This window comes from Alligator sinensis, unplaced genomic scaffold (assembly GCF_000455745.1).
Source record: "Alligator sinensis unplaced genomic scaffold, ASM45574v1 scaffold289_1, whole genome shotgun sequence".
Classification (NCBI taxonomy): domain Eukaryota; kingdom Metazoa; phylum Chordata; order Crocodylia; family Alligatoridae; genus Alligator; species Alligator sinensis.
The window spans coordinates 3,574,998-3,585,893 of NW_005841881.1; the positions used below are offsets into that span (position 1 = coordinate 3,574,998).

At 40.6% G+C, this 10,896-nt stretch overlaps 1 protein-coding gene across 1 annotated transcript in view; it reads left to right on the plus strand.

The window, feature by feature from the left end:
* The window catches only part of CEP128 (centrosomal protein 128), a 184,293-nt gene that overhangs the window by 3,857 nt on the left and 169,540 nt on the right, over nucleotides 1–10,896 (plus strand). The window contains exons 2-3 of the mRNA XM_025196583.1: nucleotides 1,553–1,714; nucleotides 4,645–4,731. Of these exons, the coding sequence (XP_025052368.1) occupies nucleotides 1,568–1,714; nucleotides 4,645–4,731 (234 nt within the window). The 5' untranslated portion in view covers nucleotides 1,553–1,567. The remainder of the gene's footprint in view (nucleotides 1–1,552; nucleotides 1,715–4,644; nucleotides 4,732–10,896) is intronic.

Genomic DNA, 10,896 nt, shown 5'->3' on the forward strand with positions numbered 1-10,896 from the left:
TTCTGTATTCATATGAATTACTAGGTGAACACATGATGGAGGGATTTAGGTTTTGGTTTTAGGTACTCTTCTAATAAAAGCAAGAAAGGGCCCACTCAGGATTTGTTTTTACAGTGCCCAACACAATGGGAACAAAGATGTAAATGTTCTGTGCTTGAAGAGTATTAAAGCTAAATGGATAAGGCAGACGCAGGCTATGTGAAGGGATGTGACTTGCAAGCAGAGCAAACAGTGTGATGGCAACAAATGTCATGTTGTCTCATGGCTTTATTTTCAATTTCTGAATCTATTTAATTAAAAACCTTTACTACCTTAGCCCACTACACTACTAAACTTTTCTTTACAATATAAAATGTTAGCGTAGTAGGCCAGGATAGTAAAGATGCTATATACATACAAGGAAACATGGAAGTGGGAGTGGAGGGGTTGGGATGAGATGCTTATTGAAAATCTGGACAAAGAGGTCATCAAGGCAGAGGCAAAGCAGGAAATCCTATAGTTTGAGTATAATCCGTTTTAAAATGTGGATGCCCAACAGTGAAATTTTAGCAAGAAGATTAGAAATCTGTGGTGATTACTAGATATGAGGAGATGTGTGTATCTGAGAGTACATTCAGTAAATTTGGTAAAATATTTTTGAAATCCTGAAAAAAACACATTAAACTATTTTTCCCAGCAGTAATTAAAATTTAAAACATCTTGCTTGTAAAGTGGAAAGCAGGCACAGAAAGGTTGTGATGCCTGGAAACGGACATAGATAATCTGAATCCTAGGAACCTGCTTAATTAGTAGAAATAAATGCATCTCTTAAACAGTAATTGCTAAATACATGTTTGTGCCTCATGCATGCTTTCAAAAGAATCTATTTAAAGGCAGTTTTGTCTGAGTAATTCCAGTTTCTTTATTTCTTGTTGCTGCCTCTTCTTAAACTAAAAGTTGGCTCCATTAACAGTATTTCTTAAGCGTTTGTCTGCCTGTCTCACCTGAACTTCATATCCCTTTTCCATAGTGTTACCACTGGTTGATGTGCTGATAACTATGCTTTTAGAAGTGGGATTATGACTTTAATCTGGAGCAAATGAATTTGGGAAAAAAACACAGCTCCTTGATTTTTCTGCAATATTTTTCTATCATTTTAAAAGAAAAGAAATTTTGTATCTAAAAAGAGAGAAAATATAGGCAAACTTTCTAATTCAAAATGAGGATCAAGTTGTTTCTTTAAAGATATTATGTTTCCTTCTTTAGTAGAAAAATGAGTAAATTTTTCCATAAACAGAACTCCATTGCTTTTTATTCTCAGTTCCTATTTTGTAATTTACTTCAGTTGTTTGATACTCCCAGGATCATCAGCAAGTAGTAGTAATAATAATTGGATTTTATTCTTTTCTTCCCATTTAATACTGCAGCCAAAATGCCCCATTTCATTAGAGTGCTTAATATCTGCCTTTGCAAAAATATATATTTGAGTGGTTATAAATAAGAAAAAAATAAGACAATAACTCTCAGTGGTAGCATTCTGAATTTTGAAGGCCTGTCCTTATTTTCTTGTCAGGATTTCAAGACGTCGATGGCAGAATCATCCAGCGATTCAGATAGCTTTCGTCGGCATCGAGTTGGAAGCCGGGGCCCGCTAAGGGCGACACACATCAGAGCTCGAAACCATGGCACCGAAGAAGTTACTGAGAAGATTCATACTTTAGCAAGCACTTTACAGGTTTTTAGAAAGTGGCTAAGTGCTTTGAAAATTGATTATTGTGCTTGCCCAAATAAAGTGCCCTAACATTCTCTATTGAAAAGATTTTAAAATGGTCTTTATTAAATGATCTTTATTTAAATTATTTTTAAAATGATCTTAACATTTTAAATTGTGTGGCATTATAAACTAATAATTGTTCTTAGCTTAGGGTGGTTATCTTTGAGAATTTCTGTAGGTTACAAGGTTGATCTGAGCAAGGATACCCCACATCAGTGGTACCCAACCAGTCTAGCCACATGAGCTGGATAAGTCACACAGGACCAGTTTGCAAGTGGATTGGGCTGGTGTGTGGGGTTGGTTTGCAGTCTGATTGTGCTTGTGGATTAATCCTACATGCTGATTCGGCCCTTGAGCACCCCATGAATTGACTTCGTGCACCACATCTGGCTGCAGACTGGCCCTGACCCTGCGTACTAGCCCACAAAGATCCCCAGAGATGTAGTGAGCCAGCACCATGCCCAGAGTAGCCTCAGCGTACTGGGTAGTGCCAGCTGCTGTTGTGCCCAAGGTGGTAGCGTTATTAGCTACTGTTGGGCAGTAGTTGTTTTTGCCACTGTTTTGCTCAAAAGCTGAGCCTGGGATTGTTGCCTTGGTAATAGATACCCCAAGCCAAATCAGGCCCTCAACTATTACTGGTAACGCCTGTAAAGAAGAGAATCCAAATTGTATCTCCTGAGGTATAACTTAGGAAGATTGTTTTCTTTCTTTTAACTTGCAAGTAGGGCAGATTTGTATGGGAATAACTAAAATAAAATAAAAATAGAACACTATAGTATTACAGGCTTACAATGCAAGTCTCAAATTCCAATTTTAACCAGGGGCTTGATTTTGGGTTTTTGTCATTACAGTTCTGATACTTGAGTGAACACCCTCATTTTTCATCTTTCCTCCTAATCATAATCCCCCCTTATAGGCTTATGATGAAGTGGCGATGCGTAGGGGGTGCTGGTACACCCCCTCACAGCCGTGTTCCCTGCTTAGGGAGTGGGCAGGGGGGGCAGGCGAGAGCACTGGTGCCTCCCCCTGAGAGCGCTGGCTGGGGAGTGGGGGTGCCAAGAGAAGTGCTGCTGGCCCTTCTGGGCACGTCCCTGGCCCTTCCAGGCATGCCTCTGGCACTTCTGGGCAGTGTTCCCTCTTAGAGCTAGCTTGGAGGGAATGCTGCTTCTCGGTCGGCATGTGTGACCAGACAAGGGGGGCACCCCCGGTCGGTGTGATCAGCCATGGGGGGACCCTTCCCACCCCCTGGTCACTGATTGGCCACTGGTGGGGCAAGTGCCCTCCCTGACTCAGGAGGCACCAGTTGTCTATGTTATGATGTGATCCAGCTTGCTTTTAACCTAACCTTTTCTTGTAGTGTTTTCTGTAACAAAGCAGAAAACTTTGCAAATATTAATTTAGAGTCTAAGATTGTCATTTCACATGAGGAAACAGATATTGTAAGGATAAGGATGTAGGTGGTCTTGCCTAGCAGTTGGGCCACCAGGGAATGGCCATAGACAGGAGATGGAGTCCAAGGTACCTAAACCAAAAGGGAATTCTAGGAGCAGAGTCCGAGTTGCAAGCTGAGTCAGGGACTGAGTTACCAAAGCTGAAGGGAATTTCCAAAAGCCAGAGTCCAGAAGCAGAGTCAAGCAGGGTCCGAAGTCATTGACGAAGAAACCAAAGACTACAGGATCCAGGGAGGCTTGCCACAGTAGACCTGGCAGAACTGTTGGCTGGCCTCCCAGCCAGCAGTTGCCACTGGTGAACTTAAATGGGGAGACTGCTATCCATAGCAGCTGATCAAGTGCCTGTAACAGTGGCCAGCTGATTCATTAACTGGGGTAGTGCAGCCAGCTAGAGCATTGGGTAGGCTTGACCAACTAGGTAATTAATCCTAGCTGGGCTACTTGGTGTATTATGACGTATATTGTTTATGCTTCCCACATGGGGAAAATTGTCTATAGCCTTATATCTGGTTATAGGCTATTGTCTATAGCCTTATACCATAATCACAAAATCTCACTTCCTTTTTTTCTAAAAGTTTATGTAACCTTTGAGAGAGGTTTATATACCAATTCTCAAACATTTCAAGTATTTGGGATTTTTTACCTATTGCTCCAAGGTCTTCCCTTCTTGTTTGATGAATTTGCAACTAATTTTTTTTTCAGTTTACCCACCTGTGAAATAGAGAGAAGTTGTTATCTCAAAGAGATTACTTTATGGCTAGGCTAAATTAATAACTTAAGATCCTTAGATGAACGGTTTTCATACAGCATGGCCAAAACCTTCAAACTTGGTTGTTTGGACCTAGACATTTACTGTAAATCAATGTTGTTCAACTCCTCCATTCTGCAGGGCTGGAATTTGTCAGCATCAGTGTTAGTTGCTGCCACTCCCAAATCTACAATAGCACCACTCCTGCTGCGGCCAAATTTCTAGCCTTGTGGCCTGCCCTGCAGCTAGATAACGTGGCGCTCTGCTCTTGATACAGCCTGTGGGCCTCTCTGTGGGTCTGGAAATCTGGCAGTAGGATGAGCGGTAGTAATGATAATCACAGCTCTGAGAATCATGGCAGTAATTAACACTGGCAGCACTCTTCACACTGCCAAATTTGTGGACTCATTGTGGGGCCATGTGAACCAGTAACATGGCTCTACAGGTCATGTCTTGGTCACCCCCTGCTGTAAATTATTTTTCAGAGGCATTGAGTACCCCTATCTCTCTCTGACTTTTATAGGAGTTGTGGGTACTCAGACACTCTGCAGAAATCAGACTTGTTATTTTTGTACCTAAAAATAAGATAAAGTTAATAGTGATGCGTTCATTTGTTTTTAAAGAAGATTTCTGGTTTAACATTGTTTTTTTCCTCACCTTCTCCCCCAACCTTTCTCATATTTTTTCTTAAGGATACCAACAGAAACCTGAGGCATGTTGACCAGATGCTAGGACAGTACAGAGAATATAACAGGGAACAGACCGAAGCCATAGCAACTGTGAGCAACTTTCAATGTAACCTAATTTCTTAACCCTTTTCCATCTTTTTAATATTAATTTGCTAGTTGAAAATGGGTAGTAATTGGCAAATATAAGAGCAAGGGAAGGGGGAAAAGACAGATGAGCAGAGATACGTAGGCATGAGTATGCAGATAATATAAATAGACTTTCAGTGGTTTACTGTACTATGTACTATCTATTGAAAGCTTCAGTTTCTGAAAGCATTAGTTTCTGTATTGTGTACCATCTATTGAAAGCTTTAGTTTCTCTTTAGAATTTGGAATTGTTTTAATAAATCTCTTGAGCTGGGATAGACACATGGAAAAGGCAGGCATTAAAGCAAAACAAGCCTTTGGTGGAATTCTGTCCTTTTACAATACAATGGGCAGAAGGGCCATACTAGTGGCACTATATAGGTCTATAGATCTAAGGTATCAGTCTATTTTATTATATGGAGCAGAACTGTGGGGTGCTGACCCTATGGTTCATTCAAAAACTGAAAAGATTTCAAATTACTTTTAAGGTGACTTGTCTCCCTGTTGTAGAATTTGATAGAGATGTGATCTGAAATAGAGTTGCTTAATGTGAATTCTTCAACTCAATTAAGAACTCTAAATTATTACATAAACATTTAGAATTTGTACTAGGGATGTGAAACATTAAACAATTAATTGTTTAATAGATAAGTGCAGTGATAACCAGTTAGCTTACTGGTTATCCTTTAGCTTGGGGCAGGTGCAATCTGGCAGCCTCTAGGTCAGGTTCAGGCAATTATTTCAGGCGGAAGGCTGGTTACTGAGTTTTGGCAAGCCATTGAGGGCCGCATGACAAGCAGCCAGGGGCAGATAAATATTACTTTTCTAAATTTTGTGGGGGCCCTGCGGGCTGGATAGAATGGCCTGACGGGATGCATTTAGCGCACCCCTGCTCTAGGTGCCCCAGCAGGGATGAGAAGGCTGCAGGGCAGGCAGGTAAGAGGGAGTGGGGAGGGAGGAGGATGACTAGTACACATAACTTAAGAGGAAAACAGGGAGCAGCTTAATGGCTCATTCATTAAGCAATTAGCTGGTCCTTTACAGGTGCTCCATCCCTCTGAGTGCAGGGCTTCACCTGGGCTGTGTTGTCTAGTTGGGCTTGCCTACTCTCCCCTTCCCCTACTCCAAGGGCCCCGGTAGCAGCTCTCAGCAGCAGGTGTTCCGAGTTGCTGTGTTATCAGTTAATTGTTTGACCCCATGTAATTGGAGACGCTTAAATGAATATTTTCTTAAACAATATTTACATCCCTAGTTTGTACCCTCTATCAAATAACCTAAGAGAGGAATTGGCAACATTCATCACCTCCCCACCACCCCCAGCCATCCCCATGTGCAGCTCCTCTTTGGCTAGAAACTGTCTTCACAATGCACCCAGGAAGTAGGGTGGAGGCTCTGGGAGAAGCTGCAGCAGCATGGGCTTAAATTAATAGATTCATAGATGTTAGGGTTGGAAGGGACCTCAGTAGATCATCGAGTCCAACTCCCTGCTCTGGGCAGGAAAGAGCGCTGGGGTCAGATGACCCCAGCCAGGTACTTGTCCAGTCTCCTCTTGAAGACCCCTTTCAGGTGTGTGGCTCTGGCAGGGGCACTACTTTGTGTGCTTGCATTGAACCGTGTCCCATGCATAGCCTGGCTGCCAGTGGCCATGGTGCCAGGACTGCGCAACTGCAGTGCCAAGAGGAAGCTGGGTGTGGGGGGTGGATGCAAGGGAGGGAGTGGAGGAGGCTGTGCACTGTACAGCCCAGCCCTGGCTGCGGCAGAGTGGAGTGGCTCGGGGCACAGCCTTCCGTCAGACTCTTGGCAGCAGTTGGCAGGCCAGTTAGGATCAATTGGCGGGCTGTATATGGACAGGATATGTTCTTGCAAGAATAATGAGATATATGACTTAATCACTGTTTGTGGTCTTGTTCATCCTTTGAAAAAATAAGAGGAAAATGGATCTTTCCATTAGTGAAAAACTTTAAGTGTTGGGCTATTTTACCTTTTTTCTGTGCGTGTGTATGATTTTGTACCAGGTTTTGTTTTTGTTTAGACTGGTAGATTGTGTAATTTTGTTTGTATCCTTTTACCACTACCCATAAATTTATATATTTCTATTATTATATTTTGTATAATTTTATTGCATTTAGTGATAGCTGTAAATAACTACTGCTACACAAGCCTGTGTTAAAACTAGGCAGTGTTTATCTATGAATTTAAATATAAACATTTAGCATTTGAATATCTCCCTGCAATATAGCATTTGAGTTGTAAGCATAATACAACATAAATAACACTCCATTTTAATTAGTGTTTCTAGCAGACAAGAAATCTTATTTTTAACTTTATGATTTGTAACTTGACAGTATTGGCCCTACCGCCTGCCGAGTGCTTCAAAGATTAAGCGCACCATTTAGGCTCAATCCATCTTTACTGTAAGGAAAAGCAATACGCTGAGTTCAGTTGACTTTGGGTCAAGCTCTGTAACAGTTTTAAGTATTGTACCATCCTCTTTGTTCCCTTTGACATGAAGGTCTCTCCACAGTTAACAATTGTAAAGAGACTTAGCAAGAAAGCTGTTTCAACAAAACAGGTGCACAGCTGTCAAGTGCTATGGACAAGAGTAGTCCTTTCAGGTTGCAGTGTTTTCAAAATAAGTAAATTGAATCATAGAAAATAATTCAAAAAGAATTGCAGGTTTTTCTAGTTGACAAGTCAAATCTGTAAATATGTTTCATATTTGTGCAGTGGAAGAGAGAATTAATTTGTGCAGTTTCTTAAATTTGTCATTAGCCAAATTTGACATGTATTAGTTACCCTATAATACATATAATATCGCATTGCTTAATTCAGGTGTCTGTAACTTACATGAGATGGAAGAATTCCCAAGTCTACTTTACCTCATAGTTAGTTGTAAATCTGCCTGGAATAGCTTCTTTTCAGATATCAACTTCAACTTCAAGGTTTAGGTTTGGATGACAATGTAAGATTACTGGTTTGAACTATTCACTCAGACAATACTACTAAAAAGCAAAAATTCCTAAGGAAAGGCTTACTTGGGCTCTGCAGGTGATTCCCAGATACACTCATTAACATGGGTGTACACACATGCTGTAAAAAGGTAGTGTAAATTTTAAGGAAAAAAGGTACACAATCTGGATACAAAGGGAAATTTTTGAATGAAATTTTTGGTTCCCTTGGCTGTAATCTGCCAAAAGAAGTCCTTATTTTGCCCTGAAGCAACCAGTTCCTCCCACATCCTCATTTGGTACTGTGTTGCCCTTCTATCTATTAATGTTTTACAATTTCTTTTAATCTTATTGATCTGTTATAAGCTGGCACAATTATTTTTGGATTTATATTCTTCCAAGACTTCTGTTAAGGAGCCTTTAGCTTTAGAGCAGTCTTCATCAAACCATGTTTTATGCCACCAATGCCTATTCCTTGCAAAGATGGTCTCTTCTGTAAGATCATTTTCCAGCTGTTGGACAGCTACTTCATATTGAATAATTGCTTCCTGGCGTTCTCTTTCCTTTGAGAATACAAGATGAGTGAGCTGAGAATGTATCTTTAAGTAGGACAACACAATTCTCTCAACTCATTCCATTTAATTTTCTCATTAATGGTTTCTAATATGAGGGCTAGTTGTGTAGATGGGGAAGGCTCCTCATAAAAGTATTATGGAATTTTTAGAGATGGGGAAGTGGTCACTCTTCACACACTGTAGAATTTCAAATGATTTGTACTTATACCACACACATAGTTCTGTTAGTGTATAGTCTATCTACTCTTGCTCCTTTAGGAGTAGCAAATTTGAATGCCCCACATATATATTTTCTAATTCATCTGTTAAGTATTCTAAAATTCTCTTCTGCAATACATTTCAAGAAGCATCACCTTTCTTCATTTAATGTCTTGTCACACAAGGTTGCTGAAGATGTTTTTGTAAAACTTTAAAAGTTGAGTCCAAAATACCCAACAGAACCCCTAACTAACAAACTCTATGGTCCTAGGCTCTACATATCCAAGGTTAAGCTCTGCTCTCATTTTTGTCACTAGAATAACTTCAGTAGAATTACCAGTTGTTTTGAATTTATACCAGATATTTTGTGGGCAAGACGAAGGCTAGATATCCTTGCCTTTGACAAGTATTTTGAGGATCTTAGAGTAGGTAGGTACATGTTTAGAAGAAAAGAAGATAACAGCTTTCCCTTTTAACGTGTTTTATTTTAATGATGTAATGAATGTACATTAATATATTAAGCTATTAGAAGTGGAAAAGGGTTCACTTTTCCAATAGAATTAATGTTTGTCTGAGAACTGAAAATTACAAGCATCTTTTCTTCCAGATATGAAGAAATTGTTTTGGATGCTATAGGGAAGTGTTAGTTTTGTCTTAGTCTAAGGTAATTTCTTCTTGAAGTCTATTTTGGTTTACACAGCCTGGTGTTCTATTCTAGTGCTTCATTTCCTCCCCAGTTTATTATGGATGGTTGATTTAAGTTGTTTATATAGTATAGCAGCCTCCTTCCCATCAAAAACAAAAATCCCAAGCCCACACTCCAATAAACAGCATCCTTGTAAAACACTAGAAACCACAGTGCAATCATGGCACAAATGAATATTTAGGCTGGTAATTCTGATTTGAATGTAGGCTAGGGTGATGGAAGGAGGAATGTCTGCCTATATTTTGTGAAGGCTTGGGAGTTGTTTAGAATATATTTTTGTAGCATGCAATGGATGCTTTTATTATGGTACTCAGCTTCTCTGGAGATGATATGGTGGTGACAGCAAGAGTTTGGCATGTTAATAATGAAGAAAAAGGTAAGGCAAGGAAAATGTGTAGAAATTGTGTTTGTGTCCCTGTAAGATGAGGCTTGAGTCAGATCAACATTTTTCTTTTGATACTGGATCAGACTAATGGTCCCTCTAGCTCAGTGCCCTGTCTCTGACCATGGCAAATAGTAAATTCCATATAGGGACAATTTATGTATAGGGGTTGTCCAATATAATCCATCCCCTGTCATATTCTCCCAGGTATCAGCCATCATTGCTTTAAGAATGTAAGAGGGCACATCTAAGATGATTGTTCAGTTTAATTGCTATCAGGAGAGCTGCTCTCCATGAATTAGCCTAATTACTTTTTTTAATCTAATCTACCACCTGCCTCTGCTGCCACTTCTCTCCAGTCCCCAGTTGCAATGCGGGTGCAGCTGGAAGCAGCTCAGCCCCAGCTCAGTTCCTGACTGGCTGGAAAGTATGCCTACACAACTGGGGGTGAGGAGAAGTAGCAGTGATGTGGGTGCAGCTTCCAGTTGCCTGATTTTACTACATCTTCTGCCCAGCCCCAACACAGGTATGGACAGAAAGGAAGCCTTCTGGCTACATGGATCAGATCCAGTGGTTCTTTGGGCTGAATCTAGTCCATGGGCTATATGTTGTTGACCCCTGGTTTAGAGAAATAAAACGTAAGGGAAATCTTTAACTATCTCATTGTTAATTTAGGATGTGACCCTCCCATATTTTAAACAACTAAATTATTTGTCATAGTGAGGGAACATCATTACTAATGGCAGGAAAGAAGACTCACAACCATTAGAGATGATTATACTGAAAGAACTAACAAGTGAAACGAAATAGTAGTTGGCTTAGTTACCATTTCCTTTGTATATCTCTTTGTAGACCTCTTAAACAGTTATATCTTTGGGAGTAGGATGGCCTTTTGTGGGGTTGATATTAGGGCTATCAAACTTTAAAAAAATTAATCTTGATTTATTGTGCAATTAAAAAAATGAGTTGTAATTAATCATTATTTTAATCGCACAGCCAACAAGTCAAATTATATGCAGAAAAGCTCAAAATTATGCAAAATTATTCAGATACTTTGTATGGTTGGGGGTGGGTAGGGGGAATCTGTGAAGGTGTGGAGGGCTGTGGGGTTTGGAGCCTGGGGAGGGAGTTTCTCCTTAGAGGGGTCTGGAACAGAATGCCCAATCTGAGTGAGGTCTCCATGGAGCTGCCCCAGGCCTGGGGCGTGACCCTGCCCGGGCACAACTCCAGCAGCGGTGGGCTTACCTTGCCCTCACCCCAGAAGTGGTGGCCATAGGCAGCCTGGGCTGGGTCCCAACTCCCTTGCTTACTTGCTCAGCT